This window comes from Humulus lupulus, chromosome 6 (genome assembly GCF_963169125.1).
Source record: "Humulus lupulus chromosome 6, drHumLupu1.1, whole genome shotgun sequence".
In the NCBI taxonomy this organism is placed as follows: domain Eukaryota; kingdom Viridiplantae; phylum Streptophyta; class Magnoliopsida; order Rosales; family Cannabaceae; genus Humulus; species Humulus lupulus.
Genome location: NC_084798.1, coordinates 216,722,883 through 216,744,616, shown reverse-complemented (window position 1 = coordinate 216,744,616; position 21,734 = coordinate 216,722,883). Strand labels below are relative to the sequence as shown.

General features: G+C 34.7%; 1 protein-coding gene, 2 non-coding genes and 1 pseudogene across 3 annotated transcripts; all 4 read left to right on the top strand.

The window, feature by feature from the left end:
• The first annotated feature begins 3,018 nt into the window (after positions 1-3,018).
• LOC133783275 (two-pore potassium channel 1-like) lies at positions 3,019-6,247 on the top strand (annotated as a pseudogene).
• A 527-nt stretch (positions 6,248-6,774) lies between these two features.
• TRNAD-GUC (transfer RNA aspartic acid (anticodon GUC)) lies at positions 6,775-6,846 on the top strand. Its single transcript has one exon. It is a non-coding gene; the product is annotated as a tRNA-Asp (tRNA).
• Positions 6,847-15,416: 8,570 nt separating this feature from the next.
• LOC133783274 (dnaJ protein ERDJ2A-like) lies at positions 15,417-20,315 on the top strand. The gene is made up of 11 exons (XM_062222840.1): positions 15,417-15,579; positions 15,686-15,931; positions 16,040-16,135; positions 16,355-16,475; positions 16,573-16,679; positions 16,817-17,034; positions 17,125-17,302; positions 17,384-17,503; positions 17,976-18,062; positions 18,304-18,414; positions 19,173-20,315. Exons 2-11 carry the CDS (start codon positions 15,746-15,748, stop codon positions 20,013-20,015), a joined length of 2,067 nt encoding a protein of 688 aa, XP_062078824.1. The 5' UTR covers positions 15,417-15,579; positions 15,686-15,745; the 3' UTR covers positions 20,016-20,315.
• A 426-nt stretch (positions 20,316-20,741) lies between these two features.
• Positions 20,742-20,813, top strand: TRNAD-GUC (transfer RNA aspartic acid (anticodon GUC)). The gene has a single exon. It is a non-coding gene; the product is annotated as a tRNA-Asp (tRNA).
• Positions 20,814-21,734: the final 921 nt, after the last annotated feature.

Below are 21,734 nucleotides of genomic sequence, written 5' to 3'. Positions count from 1 at the left end.
CTAAATATTATAAAGAAAGTGTATAACAAAATACATCACCAAAATATGTTTTTTTATAATTTATCTCAAATTTTTACATTATACCATACATCAGCTTCTCTATTTTTTTTTACATCATTTAAATATTATATTTAAAAAAATATTTTATTAATTTTAAGAAATAAAACAATTAAATATAATAGTATCACACACATATATATAAAAGTTTATAAAAATAATAATAAAACATTTATAACTTGATGAATAATATTTCACTACATATAGAAAAATATTATTCGGTAAAAAAAATATAAATTTACATCACTTATTGAAAAACTATTTAACTATTTTTTTCTATATTATAAAAAATAAGACATTTTAGCTCCTTAATTAGGATTGTTCTAAAATATATTTGTTCATAAGATTTTTCAACTTTAGGAATAGTCATGGTTGAAATGTGAGCCCACCACTTTACATTGTGGTTGAGTACTAATCAAAACCAAAAAATACTCATCTCAATGCAAAACAGAGATAATAGACTAAAGGCAACTAGGCAACTTGGGCATAACACATGTACCATCAATCAATCTTAATAAGAAGACTTTTTAACTTTTATCATAAACTTCAAAATTTGTTGAAGTTTAAGAGTTTGGAAAATACACAACACTAGGCAAATCAAGTGTGCATGATTCAATATAAATGATCCAAGACTAATTAGTGAAACTTTGGAGTGGAAGAGTCTCCTTTCTCATTGCCAAAGTTTCACTAATTCATCAATTTTTACTAAGAGGTTGACAAGGAAGCCCTAACCATAAATTAAGAATAATAATAATGATATATGCACTAAAATTAAACACTAAAATATTATACAACATGACACTATTTTTTAAAACAGTGGAAAAAATAAGGGCTTGATTGGTATCCAATCCAAATCAGATTTTATATTTTGCAAATTTCAAATAAGGTGGGACCCACAATAATTTTTGATTGGTTGCTTATTTTTAAAAACAAAATTCAAATTCAAATTCTAATTTTAGCTTGCAAAACTAAAAACGTAAAAATGATGTTTTCTCATGATCCTAAACATTTTATCCAAGATCTGTATTTTTTCTTCTTCTCTTTTTACCTCAACTCTTTAGCAGTTGTTTTCTTTCTTCTTGACATATGGAGTAGTTGACCCCAACAATGACATCACGATCATAACTTGGTATTGCTCCTTGATTTACTCACATGAGGGATTGAGTGCAAACTAAAATTTGACATTATACAACAATTGTTAAAAAAAATAATACTAAATGAAGATTGGTTTCAAATTTAGCTCTACCAATCACATATTTTGTTTATGTTATATTTTCAGATTTTATACCAAACACATATTTACTTTTTTAAAACTCAAAAACAGTTTACATATATTGAACCAATCGCATTTTCAGAAACTCATTTTCACACATTAAATCTAGATTTTCATTTTAGAATCACACTTTTTAAAATTACAATTTTCAAACCACGAACCAATTATACCCTAGTAGATCCTGCTTTGAATAAATTTGATTAATATTAAATGAAACTGTCACATCAATTAGCGTAATATTTTGGTGCATAGCTATAGTCCACATATCATTACTCTAGATCTAAACCACTTATAACAACATTAATGCTAAGTGGTCCTAACAATTAGGTACTAGATCAAATACAAATATAAAATCTACTTAAAAATTTAATGTTGAGAGATTCATATGTAATAGTGTCTGATATAACATGTGTCCCATAAAAATATTAGAATAGCTCAATCATGATTTTAACATATTTCATGTAAGAAAATATGTGCTTAACAAAATAGCAATTAGAATAGGATAAGATAAGGTAAAGCAAACGAAATACTAAAAGAATGTAAAAAGTTGGTCATTATTAGTTTAAATTGGGGGTGTTCATAAAACTGCCCACATCGCATAAACTGCATGCACCGCATTGCACTGTAATTTGCAGTTTAGAATCCTTCGCGGTGCGGTTGCGGTTTGTATTTTTTGCCAAACCGCGCGGTGCGGTGCGGTTTTAAATTTTATAAATGCGGTTAAAACCACACCGCACCGCATCATTATATATATTTAACTTTTTTATATTATTTTTTTTCAAATTTACTACATTTAAAGTTAATGCATAAATATTTATATAGTATAATATAATATACACAATATCTAGATAAAAATATAATGTTTCATAAAATACCAACACATATTCTACTTCAATCTAAAGATATTCCTCCTTAATTAAAATAATATTTACTTTTATATTACATTTTTTATTTATTATTAGTTTGTTATATTTTTATTGTTTTGTTTAAAGTTTATTAGTTTGTTGTACATTTAATTATTTTTTTAAACACTCTATGGTTATAAGATTTATTATGAATCTTTCTTAATTATAATATTTAATTGTTAAATTATTTGGTGATAGGTATAAACTGCCAAAACCGCACCGCACCACGCCGTATTTTTGCGGTGCGGTGCGGGTTATGATTTGGAAAATTGTTCAAACTGCATATGCGGTACGGTTAAAAAAATTAGAAAAAAACCGCACCAACCGCACCACGAACACCCCTAGTTTAAACTATTAGTTTCTCATCACTAGCCAGATTTGTTACATTAGTTCTATAGAGATTTTTGGAATAATGGTAAGTAGAAGCTGATGGGATTAATCATTCCAATAATAGATAATTATAGTCACGTAATTAAAAAACTATACCTTTTACTAAAACTTCACACAAACATTTAAATGGAATAAATCTTTTTATCTATTATAATAGCTACTTTTCTTCTTTTGGGTTTAAGGAGTTTGTCGTTTATTAGTCAATTGTCGTTTTTGATCTATAATTTTTGCCCAAAAATAATGTCGTTTGTCAATTACCTCTTATTTGGCTGTATTTGTGTTAATTGTCGTTTTATAAATAATGTCTAATTCTATAAATATTGTCGTTTTTTCATGCCTATTTCCCTATAATAATACAGTTGGTGGTTAGTTTGGGCAATCAATCCAGACAAATCTTCACGCCAAGGCAATAATTTCCACACTCACTATTCTCACTCTTTCACATTCTGCAACTTTTCTTTTTCTGGCTTTAGTATGATTTTACTTCAATGCAAATCGATTTAGAGCTTCATTAACCTTTTTTTTAATCTGGGTTTTTCTCTTTCACTCTCATTGTTTCATTGCTCAGTTAAAGTTTGCAACTTTTTTTTTTTTTAAAAGTCAATCTTTTAAACCCATATAATAGTTTTTAGCCAAAATAGATAGGATATTCTTGAATGACTGTGATGGTTTTTATGGTGATGAAGAAATGAATATCCTTTCTCCTAGCACTTTTTTAGTTTTTCTTGTTATGAGTTTTTACATAATTAGGATGAGAATTTGGAATTTGAAATATGAAGCTACTCTAATTATGCTTTTTTTATCAAAAGATGCATCTTTGTTTCCTGTTATTTGTTGAAACTGCTTTCAATTGATGTGTTAATTGCATAAACAAAGATGCTTGGTGATTGAATTGCAGGACTAAAGATCTGGGGTTGCAGTGTTTTGATCTATCAAAGTAGTTGAACTAATGAGTCCATAGATACTAACAAGACAGGTTTTTTTTTTTTCAGGACTGATCTTTAATCTGCAGGATCATAAAAAATGGCTAGTAATGGTGTAATAAGAGAACCCTTACTTCCAGAACAACATGATCCAAATCCCAATTCAAGAAGAAAACATGTTCAAAAGAGAAAAAGATATCGGCACGCCTATGGTGGATTTTGTTGAAAAGTCACCACCACATCTAAGCTTCTAGACACTAATTATCTAGAATTATATAATTAAGTTTCATAAAAGTCATAGAGCATTCTAGAAGTTTGTAGTGTTCAGAAAAAATATGATTTGCTAGATTTTTCTAGTCCTTGGGTCCAACCCACTATCAAGTAGTTTCTAGAGTTCTCTAGCATATTAAAGTTGAGTAATATAAATAGTGACCTTAGGTCCCTTGGAAGGGTGTCAAAGAGTGAGTACACAAAGTGCATCTAAAAGTGTTCCAAAGAGTGTAAGCTAGAGTGTTTAGTGTGTGTGGTCAAGAATTGTAATCAAGTCTTGGTGTAATTACTTTTGTATCAATAAAATTATTACGTTTTCACGTGTTGTGGCGTCCAACATTTGTTTCCTTAGATAAACTAGGCACAACTGACTCAATTCCAAGGTCCAATTCCATGTTTGGAATTGGACCCCCAAGTTTTTGTAAAGTGATAATTTTCCTGTGTTTCTACTTGGAAAAAAAAACAGGAAAAAAGACTGATGGAGTTCTTGATGTTATTTACTTCTGCATTGTGACAATGACCACAGTTGGATATGGAGATTTGGTGCCCAGCAGCAATGCTGCAAAGCTGCTTGCTTGTGCCTTTGTTTTCACAGGAATGGCTCTAGTTGGCTTGACGCTAAGCAAAGCAGCAGACTACTTGGTGGAGAAGCAAGAATCATTGCTTGTGAAAGCCTTGAATATGAGAAGAAAAGTTTATCATGCTGAGGTTCTAAAGGAGGCTCAGACTAACAGAACCAGATACAAATGCATTCTGGTGTTTATAGCTCTTCTGGTGCTTATGACTGGTGTATGTGTATGTTAGAATATTTATTTATATGGTATATAAAATCAATTTGTCACAACTAATTGATGATTTATGGTTAACATTATTTGTTACCCAATTTTGTTTGTTATCCGATTTTGCATATCCCAACTGATTGAGATAATAGTTCAATCTGTGGCAGAGACTCTGATGGAATATCTCACTTATATATAGAGTAACTTCATCTAAAAGAGTTAGTAAGAGCTTGGAAGCCCGTGTACTCATTCTAATTTCTCTGCTTTTCTTTTGTAGATCTAGAGTTGTAGATCGAGACTATTAATAACAATGACTTGTTGTACATATATTCGATCATCTAAATTTTATAATAATCTGTTTATTCCTCATTAGGATTGTTATGCATCTAGATTAATTTAATCTATCAATGGATGCATTTTATAGTGTGTTCTACCATTACAACTTTGGGATATGGAGATAAGAGCTTCTCAATTAAAGGAGGGCGTGTGTTTGCCATATTCTAGATATTGATAAGTTCCATTTGCTTAGCTCAATTTTTCCTATACATTGCTGAGCTCAACACTGAGAACAGACAAAGGTCTTTGGTTCATTGGGTTCTTACTCGTCAGATGACTAATCTAGACTTAGGAGCTGCTGATCTTGATGATGATAGAATTGTTGGGTAAGCTGCTGATTTTGTGTCATTTTTTAACAGCTTATTAGAAATAGTACCACATAGAAATCATAGGGGAATGCAATACCTCTATATTGTTATATTGTTAGATTAAAAATTAATCTAGATGCATAACAATCTTAATGCGGAATAAATAGATTGTTACATAAAATTTAGGATTTAGAGAATCGAATATATATACCTCCGGCCATTGCTATTGACAACCTCGATCTATAAGTTTTAGATCTACAAAAGAAAAATAAAATTAGAATGAGTACACAGGCTTCTAAACTCTCGCTTGGGGACTGGTCTTGTGAGATTTCTTCAAATATCATGTTCGTTTGATTTTGTCGTGTCTAAGATCATTAATTATGTATGCACTTTCAAGTCCAAAGATGATCAATTGGATTAGAAACAGTCTTCCATGGTAACAATATAGGAAACACAATATTCTTACATATGAAATGATCACTCCTGTTAGCACCAATTAGTTTTAAGTTAAATATTTCATCCGAGTTGGGTCCATGATAAATTCTTTCTTTCTAATTTCTATGATATATAACTGATACTTTAGTTTCATCTTCCCCACAGGGCTGCATAATTTGTGATATATAAGCTCAAAGAGATGGGGAAGATCAGTCAAGAAGATGTATCACTAATAATGGAGGAATTTGATGATCTTGATGTTGATCAATCAGGAACCTTGTCAATCTCTGATATAAATCTAGCTCAATCATCTCCACCTGATCGCAAATGATGATTAATATGATTTGATTTTTCACTTGTACAAGGACTTAGTTTGTGCATCAAAACTGTGAAGTCGTTAGCTTTTTAACAGCATACTATAAGATCTATTCTTACATAGAATGTTGTGAAAGTTGGTAGATATTCATAATTCATGTTCAATTCATTCTAGCATACTTATAAAAATGTACTTCACAAATGTAACCGTTTGATTTTTAAACATGCAGTCAATATTTTCAAACTTGTTTTTTTGCTCTTTTTCATTTACTGTCATAAAAAAATATATATCTGACAAGGTAAAAGTAAAAATAGAAATGATCTTTGTTTCTTGATTTTGTAGAAGGTGAGAACATTCCAAGATCTTCTTCAAGATATGACCATGGAAGATCCTGCCGAGCTGCTTACTCAAAGTGCTGGTTTCTCTCATCAGCAGAAGTTGAGATGGTCTGTAACAGTGGAAAGAAGTGAACTGTGAGACTAGTAATGCACACGGGGCGGGGAATTGGTGGGGAGTGTTCCCTGTCTCTGTCCCATCTCCGCTTGTTCCCCGTCGGGAGGTGGGGTGGGGAATTCCCTATTGGGGTGGGAAATCCTACGGAAATCCATTCATTTAAAAAATAAATTTTAAAATAAAAATCATAAACTATATGTAAATTAAAATATTTTACAATATTTATTATTTAAAATATTAAATATTGTCCTAAATATTTTACAATATTTATTATATAAGAGACTTAATTTTTATTTATATTAACACTTTCAAATTTGATTAACAAAAAAGTCGTTGTAGTATAGTGGTAAGTATTCCCGCCTGTCACGCGGGTGACCCGGGTTCGATCCCCGGCGACGGCGAATATTCTTTTATTTCTTTTTTACCTTGGTGGGCTTAGCTGTGTGACTTTTATTGGGCTTCTTAACAGTTCTGGCCCGTTCTACCCATGATGGGCCTTTATTATTTAAATTTATTTAAGGGTTCTATAGAGATATACACAATATTTTTAAAATTATTTAACTAAAAATACCACTATAAATTTCAATTAACGTTATTTTAGAAAAAAAATCTCAAAAATGGTTTTGAATATGGGAAATATGAGTGAACAATACTTCAATCAGTTAAGTAATTTTAATATGAGATTGTGTGGTAATAACCTTAATATATATTTCAACAATATATACCTTTAAGAATGCTTTTATGATACCATATATTTTAAAATTATGTATATTTTGACATATTTGGTACCCTAAATTCAGATTTGATAAATAAAATTTAATCAATATGACCAAAAAATCATAAGTTATATGTAATTAAGTAATTAAAATTGAATTTTGAACTCTTATAATTGATAATAGTTTGATTGAATTGGTAAAAATTTATTAATTAAATTTAAGTTTAGGGTATCAAATATGTACGATTTCAAAATACATGTACCAAATATATACGATTTCAAAATACAGGATACTAAATGAGTCTTATTGTAAACTCAAGATACTAAAACGATATTTTACAAAAATACTGAGTACCAAATGATTACCTACCCGAAACAAAATGACAAATAAGAAAACAACCCCGCATTGAAAAAACGACAAACGAACAAGACTACACTACTTCAAGCCCCATCTTCAAGCCACCTGTTAGTGCACCAGACTTTATTCTTTATTTTAAAATGGATTTATACATTTTTGGATTATCTGTTTATTTTATTATCTGTTTGGATTCTGTATTTTGACAAAGTAATTTTTAAACTCTATGTTTTATAAAATACTTCAAATAAACCCTTAAATATGATTTTGGTCATGATTTTTTTTAATTAAAATCACAAATAATTCACTAAACTAACAATTTATAACAAAAATACAATCATTCTGTCTAACAAATGTGTTGTTATATTTATTTATTTTTCATCAAAATCGAATTTAGGGGTCTATTTGAATCATTTCACAAACACATAAGTTTCAAAAAGTAATTTATCAAAACACAAAGTTCAAACAAATAATGAGACAAAATATAGAGTACAAAAAAAAAAATATAAATCATTTTAAAATCTTATTTATTGATTTTAATATATAGAGTAATAATAAAAATATTTGTAAAATTAATTTTAAAACGATTTAACTTAAGAAATTTACCTTATTATAAAAAACTTATTAAAATTTCTTTTACTATATACATTTATACAAAGGGAAATTTCACTTTTTATACATACTAATATGTACAATTACAAAAAAATCTTAGCATTATTAACTTTTTCAAATTGATGCTAAACTTTTCCCTCATACTCAAAATACCCTTCTCATTTTTCCACACCCAAAAAATTCAACTTCAGTCTTCTCTCTCTATCCACTCTCAATTTCTCTCAGTCTCACAAAAATCCCCCAAAAACCATCGAACCCCCACCTCCGTCGAGCCCCCATCTCCGTCGAGCCCACATCTCTGTCAAGCCCGCTTCTCCGTCGAGCCCCCACCTTCTCCGTCGAACCCCCACCTTCTCCCATTTCTCTGTCGATCTCGAGACCCACTGCAAACTCCCATTTTTCTATCAAACCCGAGACCCACAGAGCATATTTCCTTAAAAGTTTAAAAACGAAGGTAAAATCTTGAACCCAAGTCCATATTTGCTTTATATTGTTGTTGAATCTGTGATTTGTGGAATGGGTTGTCCGATTTTGTGGGAAATTTTTTCTGGGTTTGAACCAGTGGCTCGATAGGGTAGTTTGAACAGTTCGATGGTGGATTGATAGGAGCTCGATAGGAACTCGATAGATCTATGGCAATATATGAAACTAACTCGATAGGATCGATTATGGTTCGATAGTAGGCTCGATAGGAGCTCGATAGAAGCTTGATGGATATGTGGTATTATATAACAAGAGTTCGATAGGATCAATTATGGTTCGATAATAGGCTCGACAGGAGCTCGATAGAAGCTCGATGGATATGTGGTATTATATTACAAGTGTAACGCCCTGGCTACCCCATAACAGTTACGGTGAACCGTGAACCGGAAATTTGACTCATTACCTGAGTCATTTGGTTAAAAACGTGATCTAGGTGTTATTATCAGGTTAAGGTGGAAAACCAGCAAAAAGGAAATGATACATTTCATTAAGTAAATAAACTGCTCATGAGCCTTTCAAAATGTTTACAAGTAGTCTGTAATACAAAAGAGTCGCTACTGCTTCAAGTTTACAGTCCTCACCGGCCTAAGCGGCAAAAATAGGGTAAACCCCTAGTCCCTCTGAGAACTCCTTGACCGTGGAGGTCAAGCGGCCCAATATGTACACCACATCGCCCAAGCTCTCCACTCAGGGTTGGTTAAGCTTCTCTTTCCCTTTACCTGCACCACAAAGCACCCATGAGCCAAGGCCCAGCAAGAAAACACAATTAAGCATGATATAATATCAACAACGATCATAATAACCATTCAGGACTATCACTCCAAACAAATAGGTGACAATAGCCAAAAGTCACAATATTGAGCACAGCTCCCTCTAGCCATGTGACGATAGGGTCACCAGGGCTCAACTGACGAGTGGTTCTTTCATAAGTTTGCTCATGACAGGTACATGGTGATTGGTCACCAACATAACCTTCCTCTCGACTCTAGAGTCGAAGCTATGGACAACGTCCCCTAGCCATGTGACAAACGGTCACCGGGGTCATATACCTTGGCTATAAACATCTGGTCATAGACCAGGCAAGCACTTATAAGTTCTTCGACCTTAGAGTCGGTCCCTGATTAGTCAGTGTCATAAACAGGTAATCAGCGTTCACTAGCATTTAATATGCAATCCACGTCCACATATATCAACCAACATGCCTCAATATCAAACCATGCATGTCATATACCTATACAGGGTGCAACTGTATTCATACACTGTTTTCTTACCTCTGGTTCGAGTGAGAATTATTATATGAACGACCCCTGAGAACGATCAACCTTTAAATTCTTTGACGGTCACCTGGTCATAACCAAAATATAGGATTCATCAACAAAAATGATAACAGGAGGTTCCCAAACCAAATCCCAGCCTTCGAGACATCAAATACTACCCAACCGGGTACTAGGTTCAACCCCGAGGCCTAAGGTTTGAATCCCCAAGCTAAAAACATCACTTTGGTCAAAATGGCCTTAAGGGCCGCGACCCTCCCCTGCTGCGCCGCGGCGCTCCCTGAAACAGAGAGGGCTCTCCCCTGCCAGACGCCAAGGGTCGCGGCGCCCAGCCCAGACCAGCAACACGCCCTCATACAAACCCAGTTTTTCCCCTGTGCCATTTCCTCTCAAACCAGCCCTTCAAACCATCTCCAATCCCCCTCCAAACACACAATTAAACCCCCAAACAACACCCATAGCTCACCCTCACCAAATCTCAATCAAACCAACACTAAAACTCTCTTTGATTCCCACTTCCATCAAGAACGTTAAAGCTGAAAACTAAAGATAAAAAAACAGAGCATAACTTGAGTTCAATGATCAAAACTCACCTTAAAACCTGTTTTGAACTTCCCTCACTAGCTGAACCAAGTCCACCAACCCAGCTTTTAAGTTCCCTAGCTTGGATTCCCACCTAGAACTCAAAACCTCAAAGGAATGGTGAAAAAGATGGTGTATGGGAAAGGAAGAAGCAAATCTCTGTTTTTGTTCTGATTTAGTCTACAACTTTCTACAGCCAACAACCTCTTAAATCATATATATCCACCTTTAAATGACCAAAATACCCTTAAGCCATCAAAAGCCTCTAAAACCATTTCAAGGGTAAAATTGGTACTTTCCGCTTATCCCGTTAATCATAATTAACGCTTCCCAATTCCCGCTAATCTCAATATCCTCAAACACCAATAATTCATATCCTGTTACCCTAAAATCCCCGGTAACGCTATAACCATTAGTATCACCCCGAGACTCACCGCGAGCCCCGAGCTCAAACCTGTTCTGACCAAACCGATAAATCATGTTTAAAGATCGTCTCATGTCGAAATACTCGAACCAATCCACATTATAATGTGGTCTCTCAACATATCATTAACATGCAAACAAATATTCAATTATACCCTCAACGGGCCAAATTACCAAAACACCCCTGTAAACAAATGTGGACTCACATGCATGCATTTAACATCATATTATAATATAATTCTCATAGACATGCATAAACACACTTAATGACACAATTAAGCAGTTATGGCCCTCCCGGCCTACTAATCCAGCCATTAAACCATAATATGGAATCCGGGCCATTACAACAAGGGCTCGATAGGTTCGATAATGGTTCGATATTAGACTAGACTGTAGCTCGATGGTTATTTATGTAGGCAGATTTTGCTTAGCTCGATAGGCTCGATAGATTTAGGTTGTTGATATTGCTCAATGGAACTCGATAGTTTCTCGATAGTTGCTCGATAGGGTATGTTGCAGCTCGATTATAGCTCAATAGAGCTCGATGACAACTTATTTCAGTGTTTTTATGGATTTTTTTTTATTCTGTTTTCTTACCAAATTTTTTTCATGTGTTGTTACAAATGCCTAATTTGCTTGTTCCGTTCAGTGATCACGTTCCTGGTCAAGTGACATATCGGGGTAGTAGTACTTTAAATCACATTAAGACCAGGTTTTTGGAGCTCGGGCTGCTTGAAAGGGCTAAGGAATCCCCTTTCAAGCAGTTCTTTTTGGCTTCGGAGTTTAATTTCTCCGGAGTCTTGGTGCATCAACTGTTGCTGAGGAAAATCGCCAGCAACAACAAAGATGAGGTGCATTTTTTCTTGGGGTCGAAGTCTTGTAGATTCGGCATGGGAGAGTTTGCCCTGGTGACGGGGTTGGATTTCAGTACCTTCCCGTCACTAGAAGAGTTGGAAGGGCGTAATCTCAGCGACCGGTTGATAAAGGAGTATTTCAACGATGCTGAGAAAGTAAAGCTCTCACAGGTGGACCATGCTTTCAAGACTTGTACAGTTGTGGAAGATGTGTACAAGCTTGGTCTATGTCTGTTTGTTGAGGGGGTTCTGAATGCCATTGAGGGCAAGTTGCACATTTGGCGAGATATTCTAAAAATTGTTGAGAATGTAGAGTACTTCTTCAGCTATCCATGGGGGAAGTACTCTTATAGGAGGCTATTGCATTCTTGTAAGAATGACATGGTGAAGCAAAAGGCCAACTATGATGCCAAGAAGGATGCCAAGGTGCAGCAAGAGTCCAAGTACAGTATGTATGGCTATGCCCCGGCCTTACAGTACTGGGCATATGAGGCTATCCAACAGCTTGCGGTGGAGCTTGTTGTGAGCTCGGGAAACATGTTCTCGAGGATGCTTAGTTGGTCGCATCGGAGGAACAAGGATTTCACCAAGTCCGTCATCGCACCGATATTATTGAAGAAGAATGTAAGTTATGTTTTTTTTTTTTTTTTATCTATATGCTTATCTTTTATCATTATTTGAGTTAACCAAATGTTTTATGTTGTTTGCAGTTAATTGTTCTTCCGATGTTGAAGCCTCGGCCAGCAGAAAAAGACTATTACTTGTCTTTGACTGAGGGAGATATTCCCCTTTATCCTGGGCTTGACCAGGATCCCTCGGAGACTGGTGAGGAGGAGGATGCAACTTTTGAGAAAATCGCAGAGATAGTTTCTCAGGCAGCCGAGGCAGCCAAGATATTTGTTGATGCTGCCCCGGGGGAGGAGGTTGCAGGTCCCACCCCTCCTATTGCCCTAGCCTCTGCCCCAACATCAGCCCCAACACCAACCCCAACACCAGCCTCAGCCTCAGCCTCAGCCCATGAGCTCGCCGACTTGATTGAGCGGTTGGACAGAGTTGAGGGTCGATAGGAGACCCTCCTGAAGAACCAGTCAGTGATCTTGGACGTAGTCAGTCAGATCCTGACATTTATTAAGGAGAAACCGAGGGGATCCAATGAAGATTCAGACTCAGAGTCATTGGATATTCCGCTAGACTATGTTGATGATCCAACGACGCCTCCTACCATCATTGTGACACCTGATCCTGAGACTCCGGGAGTTGTTATTGTCAACCCTGAGGATGTTGCTGGGGTTCAGTTTCAGAGGGCTAGACGCCAAAGACGCAAGCCAGGTTGGTTTGAGGACTATACCGATCCCACAAGGAAAAGACATCGCACTGATGCAGCTGCACCAGCAGAGGAGGCTACACATGTGCTGGACCCTCTCAAGAAGCCAGATCCCAAACAGTATAAGGTGCCCAATGACAGAAGGTGCTGCTTGACGGTAGTCTTTTTGTCGCAATTCTAGTGAGAAAGTATGTACACTATTATAAACAGTGATCTCAAACATCTCCGATCGCACTGCTTTTTTCCCTCTTATTCTCCAACCACAATCAGGATCCTTGCAGGTGATATACAACATATCAGTGCCAGACTTCTTAACCATAAACTCAAAATTATTCTTCATTGCAAAGAGAGCCGCTTTGGTTTTCAATTCCATTTTGTTCTCAAATGTCTTCCCAAGATGTAATTCCCCCAACGCTACACCGGATGAGGGTGATTCAGAACGACTACAAGCCATGATATTTTCTTTTGTAAACATGGGAGCACTCCATTTTCTGTGATCTTCTGTTGAACATATTGAAATGTTCCCTGTATAGTTATATTCTGTTCCACCAGGACGACTAGAGCTGGTGCCAGGTGTTCGACGTCCTTGACTTGGTGGGTTCGTCCGTGCAATATGATGTATTGGTTGTTCTTGTGCTTGTTCTACTTGCAAATGTTCAGCTAATAGATCATCATCCATTGAATTGTCTCATAAGTCCTCATTGTGTTCAGCTACTGGATCGTCATTCACATAAGGGTTGTACTCATATTGGTTGTCCCTCAGGTCACCAATAGGAAATCCTAAAGTAATAGCTGCGCCCTTAGGCCCGGGAGTGGAATATGGGTCTGCATTGACAATCTTTTTAACAGGAGTGACACACAAGGCCAACCTTTCTTTAGATGTTACTCCTAAGAATGCACGGACACCAAGATCACTTTCAACATGAATGGATGTAAACGGTTGGTCGCCGCAAGTGTAAGGAACCTCCAATTTCAACTCATACATCTGTTTATCAACTTTAAGTTCCTTGTGCAATATGTCAAGAAGTTGCAAGTACGTTACAGTATCCTCCATCGGTATCACCATGCATTGAGGGTCCTTGAAAATCCACTTATTCCCTTGTAATTCCCAAACACCATTGTAGAATACAAAAACGTAGACAATAGAGCCTGTGTTGGAAAAAAAAACATTAACATTGTCAAGAAAACTGTCATTTTTTCATAAATACATTAAAAAAGAACATTATCGAGCTTTATTGAGTTAGCATCGAACTACTATTTCTCAAAACCGAACATAAAACCTAACCAAACCCTCCATCGAACCCTATCGAGCACATATCGAGAAAACCTAAACCTATCGAGCTCAAATATTGTAGGGTCCAATCGAACACTTATCAAGTTTCCATCGAGCTAACATCGAGCTTTATCGAGTTAGCATCGAGCTCTTATCGAGTTAGCATCGAACTACTATTTCTCAAAACTGAACATAAAACCTAACCAAACCCTCCATCGAACTCCATCGAGCTCCTATCGAGCTTAAATATTGTGAAGAACCCTTATCGAGTTTCCATCGAGCACTAAAACCCAAACCTATCGAGCTATAATCGAGCTCACATCGAGCTCTTACAAGACCTTCTTCTACATACCATCGAGCTCATATCGAACCGTTATCGAGCTGCTATCGAGCAAAAAAGTTGCAGAAAACCCAGAAAAACACAAATCGCGGAATCTCTCAAAAAATCTCGAAAAATACACCAATATAGGCTTAGATTTGCTCAAAATAGCCAAAAAAAATGTAAACAAATAATATCCAACACATAAAATGTAAAATCTTATTACCCATGGTTTTTCTCCTCCATAAACCCTCAAAATAGATGTTGTCTTTGATATTAACGACTTCACAGAGACAATGGAGATGACTAACAATGATTTTGACAAGAAAATTATACAAAACTGTAGGTTTTATGGATGATTTCGTGAGAATGAGAGTGAGAGAGAGAGGGAGGAGAGAGGAAGAGAAGGTTTTGTGATTTTTTGATACAATTGGATGAGTATTTTGGGTATAAGAGGAATGTTTAGCATTAAATTGAAAATATTATTAATGTTGAGATTTTTTTTGGTAATATTAGACATTATTAGACATAAATAGTGAAATTTCCCTATACAAAATGGTTCCATTTCCCATGGTTTTATGCTAAAGTATTTTCAGTGGTGGGATATGTGAGACTTTGAAATTTCAGTGTTGGGGTTCAATGTAGTATGTAGTTTAGTATATTGTAATATCTTATTTGTAACATCTAATTCTAAAATAAAAATTTTAATTTATTAAAGAAATTAAATCAGAACAAAAATCCAATTTCTTTTTACTATTCTTTTTCTTTTTCTTGTTCTCCTACTCTCCCGATATTTTCTTCGTTCTTTTTTTTTTCTTCTTCTTCTTCTTCTTCTTCTTCTTAACCCAGATTTCAAATTTAGATTTGGTAAATCCTTTGAAGAGTCAGATCCAAACTCAAAGGTGAAGTTCAATACCAAGGTAATTCCCAATTCCAAATTTCGATCATAATTGTTATTTTTTTCAAATGCATGAAGGTGAGATTAATATGCCATGGCAATCCACTGACTTTCTTTCTTCTCTACAGAGTTGCTTCTTCCTCCTGCATAGTGTGTAAATTTGAGTTATTTTGGGGGAGAAGTTACCAATGGCGGTCTCTGAGGAAAATAGTGCTTTGTTCCCCATATTTATATTAACAATCATGGCGTTGCCTTTGGTGCCTTATACGATACTGAAGTTGTGTCGTGCTGCCTCTAAGAAAGCCAAGACCATCCATTGCCAGTGTTCTGAATGCTCTCATTCAGGCAAGTACCGCAAGTCCATATTCAAGAAGGTGATGAGGTTTCTTATTTGAATTTATGTAATTATTTGCTAATTTCAATTGTTTTTTTTTCTATAGATTATCTGACTTTATAGGGTTTGTTTGATTTCATTTTTGCAGATCTCAAGCATCTCAACTTGCAGTAACTTGACTATACTCCTGCTTTGGATTGTTATGATTATGCTGATTTATTACATTAAAAATATGAGCAATGAGGTAGATATTTTGACTGAATTTTAACAAATAGTTTATAGTGACATATTAATTTGAATGTCTTAAGTTAAAAGCTCAGTTTTGCTAGGTAAAACTCGTAATAGTTTAGAAATATCTTAATTTTCAGCTTGATAATTGTTGAATGTCAAATGATCATATTTATTTGCCAGGTGAAGCATTTTTGTTAAAACCTTATATGAAGATTTTAATGACTATTTTCAGATTCAAGTTTTTGAGCCATTCACTATTCTTGGATTGGAACCTGGGGTTTCAGATTCAGATATAAAGAAGGCATATAGGAGACTCTCTATTCAGTACCATCCAGATAAAAATCCAGATCCAGGTTGAAGGTGTTTTTAGTTTTTGCAGCTTCTATATGTGGCCTTTATGGATAATAATGTGTTTTTTCTAATGCTCTTTCATTTTTTTTTATTTTCTAGAGGCTCACAAATATTTTGTGGAGTACATATCTAAAGCTTATCAGGCTCTGACTGATCCCACATCTCGAGAAAACTATGAAAAATATGGCCATCCCGATGGCAGGCAGGTAATGTACAATGCTTGGAATGGGAAGCAAGTAGCTCCATACATGTTCTTGATGTTTTCTACGTAGCGTGAAATTCTATGAACTATATTGACCATAGTCATGTATTTGCAAGTTATGATGTTTCATTTTTCAAACAGGGTTTCCAAATGGGCATAGCTCTCCCACAATTCCTGCTAGACATAGATGGGTCTTCTGGTGGAATACTTTTACTCTGGATTGTTGGTCTTTGTATTCTCTTGCCATTGGTGATAGCAGTTGTATATCTTTCACAATCATCAAAATATACTGGCAACTATGTGATGCATCATACATTGTCTACGTATTATTACTTCATGAAACCTTCATTGGCTCCAAGGTATTCAGTTTCTTTGATAACCTGTTTATTACGAATAAGTAGTCTTTGCTTCAATTTATTTCTAACCCTTTGAGATTATTGATCATTCAGCAAAGTTATGGATGTATTCATAAAGGCTGCTGAATATATGGAAATTCCAGTTCGTAGAACTGATAATGAGCCCCTTCAAAAGCTTTTTATGCCAGTTCGAAGTGAGTTAAATTTGGACCTGAAGAACATCAAGCAAGAGCAGGCTAAGTTTTGGAAGCAACACCCAGCTCTTGTTAAGGTAGTTTATCTTCTGATTTTGGGTAAAGCAATGCAAGAGTATACTCCTTAGTGACAATTATCTTGTGCTTTTGTAATTCAGACGGAGTTGTTGATTCAAGCACATCTGACTCGTGAATCAGCTTCTTTATCTCCATCTTTGAATGCTGATTTCAGACATGTGCTAGAACTTGCACCTCGCCTTCTTGAAGAGTTAATGAAGGTGATCTCTATAATTTTAGGCAGTCTTCTTTTTTGATCTCTATATCTGTTGTCGTTGTCATACAATAGAGTGAAGTCTTTTACAACTGTAATTGACATTCTCAATTGAGGTTCTTTTGTTCTATACCTAAACTTGAGCTTTTTAACAGTATCCTATTAGAACTATACTTACATAGAAAGTTGTGAAATTTGGGAGATTCATAATTCATGTTCAGTTCATTCTAGCATGCTTTTAATCCTGTACTTCACAAATGTAACTGTTTGTTTTCTAAACAGTATCTACAAAGTCGCGTATTAATTGCAGTGAATATTCTCTATAAGATTTTTTATTGTGACTGTCCTCGTATGTCATCTCTTGTCATCAAGTTTCAGTGAATTTTCTTTGTTGTTTTACTTGTTACATGGTTTGTCTACCTTCTACCATGATTCATCTTTATAGGTCATTCCACTGATTTTATCTGTAACTTGTCTAGATGGCAATCATACCACGCACTGCTCAGGGGCATGGATGGCTAAGGCCTGCAATCGGAGTAGTTGAGCTTTCTCAGTGTATCATTCAGGTTATGCAAAGTTTAATTTTAAGTGCTTGATTATTATTTTTAAGGAAAGAGTTGGGATATGTTGAAGCTTTTATTTTACATCCTAAAAAATGGTAATGTTAGTTGTGGGTGACATGATGCTTTTGTTTTGCTGCAGTTGATGTTGCTTTCAAACTTGTTTTTTTTGCTCTTTTTCATTTATTTTTAGTTAAATAGTTGTGCTAATTTCTGAACTCTATTTTCTACAATAACTGTTATGCAGGCTGTTCCCCTTAGTGCAAGGAAGTCTACTGGAGGATCGAGCGAAGGAGTTGCACCATTCCTGCAGCTGCCACATTTTAGCGAGGCTGTCATAAAAAAAATATCTCGCAAGGTAATTAAATATAACTAAATTTCTGGGATCTTTTCTCGGTGTGGTTTGTGAGCTATATTGTTGTCTCTGAAGTTTTAACTAGAAACTTGCAAGAGTTATATTATCTCCTTGTGCCCTATTTCTTCTAAATTAAGCCATTATCTTTATCCCAAATTTCATGTCATATATGAATTTCCATCCATTTAGGAGGCACCTTAATTTGTCAAATTGTGCACATGTTATTTATGCATTTTTCTTGAGGAAAAAAAGAAATAGAAAAAATTTGATATTTGATTTTCTTCATCTTATTTTTTATTGTTAGATTTTAAGGCATGTTCGTTCTCAATGATTATATGTGAATTGTGATTTGTAGTTGTAATCTTAGAGTTAGACTTTTCTGGTATTTGTAGTTGGTATTATAAGGTGTGTTGTTTATGTTTTATACAATGTCTTAGAACGAACAGCCTTTTATACTGCCCAGGCTGTAACACATGAATATGATACCCTATCATCTTTTACTAATACAATCTTGTTTCATATGCAAATATATCTATATATATTATTCTTATTTTTATTGCCATTATTCTTTTCCTGTAGAATTTGATTTGGAATCATATTTTATGAATACTTACACAAGCTTGTAAAATATCATATTTTATAAACATATTGAATTGCTTAGTCTTTATGGCTGTAAATGATTACTGGTTTTGATTTCAATCACTTGCTCCGCTGCGCTCAAAAGTAAAAATGAAAATTATCTTTGTTTCTTCATTTTGCAGAAGGTGAGAACATTCCAAGATCTTCAAGATATGACCATGCAAGAGCGTGCCGAGCTGCTTACTCAAATTGCTGGTTTCTCATCAGCAGAAGTACAAGACGTTGAAATGGTTTTAGAAATGATGCCTTCTGTAACTGTTGAAGTGAACTGTGAGACTGAAGGTGAAGATGGTATTCAGGAAGGTGACATTGTCACAATCCAAGCTTGGATATCTCAAAATCGTGCTAATGGCCTGATTGGTGCCCTTCCGCATGCGCCCTACTTCCCATTTCACAAGGAAGAAAACTTCTGGTTCTTGCTGGCCGACACTGTCTCCAATAGCGTATGGTTTTCCCAGAAGGTTAGTTTCATGGATGACGCTGCAGCAATCGCTGGTGCTTCCAAGGCCATCGAGGAGACAATGGAGGGTTCAGGAGCAAATGTTAGGGAGACTAGTGCTGCAGTCAGAGAAGCAGTTGGGAAAGTGAAAGGTGGGTCGAGACTGGTAATGGGCAAGTTGCAGGCACCAGCTGAAGGGAATTATAACTTGACTTGCTATTGCTTGTGCGATTCTTGGATCGGTTGTGATAGAAAGACAGCCTTGAAGGTGAAGGTTTTGAGGCGCACCCGGGCTGGCACTAGGGGTAGTATTGTAGCAGAAGAGGGACCAATTACAGAGGACGGGATTGAAGAGGAAGAAGAAAATGAAGAGGAAGAGTACGATGATGACTACGAGAGCGAGTACAGTGAAGATGAGGCTGATGAGCAACAAAAAGATACGAAGAAGAAGAAAGGCCCTGCTGCCAATGGAACTGCCCATAAAGAAGGGTCGAGCTCAGAAAGTTCAGGCTCGGACGAGGAGTGATGAACACAGCTTTTATTTGGTGAAAGAAAGAAAAGAACATGAACAGCCGCACACCACAGCACTAGAATTTTCCTAGTTAAGGTGCTGATAAAAAGTTTATTTTGGGGTCTACTTGAAGGCCGAAGCCGGCAATAAAAATATTTGATGGTTAGAGTAAATTTGCATATTCAATTTAAGGGAAAGAATTTGGTTTATAATAAACAAATTTAATATTGCTAATAGTCATATGAATCCCTCCAAAATACTACTCATATAGTTCTTCAGACACAATTAAAAAAAAAAAAACTAGCCCTTTGTTAATTGTTATGTGCTTTGATTTTCAGGCATAAACTCAATATCACCAACATCTGACTTGGTTCTGTGTATTTTTTTTTTCTTAATTTTGGTCAAGTTTAATGCCATACTTTCGCAGAAAAATACTAAAATGATTAAAAATTTTGTTAAAAAAAATTAAGAATTCGGTTTACTCTTTTTTTTTAAAAAAGAAAAAGAAATATATTGAAATAGTAATAAAAAATGACTAATACAACTATTTGAATGTACAAAATTAAATAATAGAACATAAAACTACTTATATAAATAATGATAAGCAAAGTCAATAATACAATAAATACAATATATAAATCTATTTTCATTCATCAAAGCAAAATAATAATAATAAAATTGAGTATATAAGAGACTTAGTTTTTATTTATATTAAAATTTCAAATTTTAGTTAACAAAAAAGTCGTTGTAGTATAGTGGTAAGTATTCCCGCCTGTCACGCGGGTGACCCGGGTTCGATCCCCGGCAACGGCGAAATTTTTTAATTTCCTTTTTATTCAAGCCTTGGTGGGCTTAGCTGTGTAACATTTATTGGGCTTCTTCACAGTTCTGGCCCGTTCTACCCATAATGGGCCTTTATTATTTGGGTTGGGACCATTTCGTTTAGTTTGGGGTTCTATAGAGATATGCACAGTTTTTTGAAAATTATTTAACTAAAAATACCACTATCATTTTCAATTATCCTTATTTTAGAAAAAAATTCTCAAAAATGGTTTTGAATCTGGGAAATATGAGTGAACAATACTTGAATCAGTTAAGTAATTTTAATATGCGATTGTGTGGTAATAACCTTAGTATATGTTTCAACAATATATACCTTTAAGAATGGAATCAATTTGGCTAAGGAATTATTTGATTCAAGTGCTCAACTCAATTATACTTGTAATAATACATATAAAGAAAGGAAAAATTGCAAATTTATTTTCTAAATTAATATACTTGTCTAGTTTTTATTTTTTAACCTTGCAAAAAACACACATTTTACTCTTGTGTGAAAATGGTATTTTTTGTAAAGGGTAATTTTACAATACAAAAAGGTATAAAAGGTAAAAGTAGACAAGTACAATAATTGGAAAGAATTTTGCAGTTTCTCCTAAAGAAAAATATCTCTCCAAATATCCTACTTAATTTAATGCAAACTAGTTATATTTCAACTATAAAAACGACTAACAACAAACAGCATTTAAAACCCCCCAACCACATGATACAAAGATATTTTTATGCAAAATTAAATTACACATTTAAACCCTATAAATATATTTGCATTATTTCTTCCTTATCCTAAAATATCCATTATTTCTTCTTCTTCTTCTTTAGAAAAATGCCACTTATAAAGTGGTTTGTGAATTATGCATTTACACAAGTAATGGGAGAGAAGAAGAAGAGAAAGAGAGA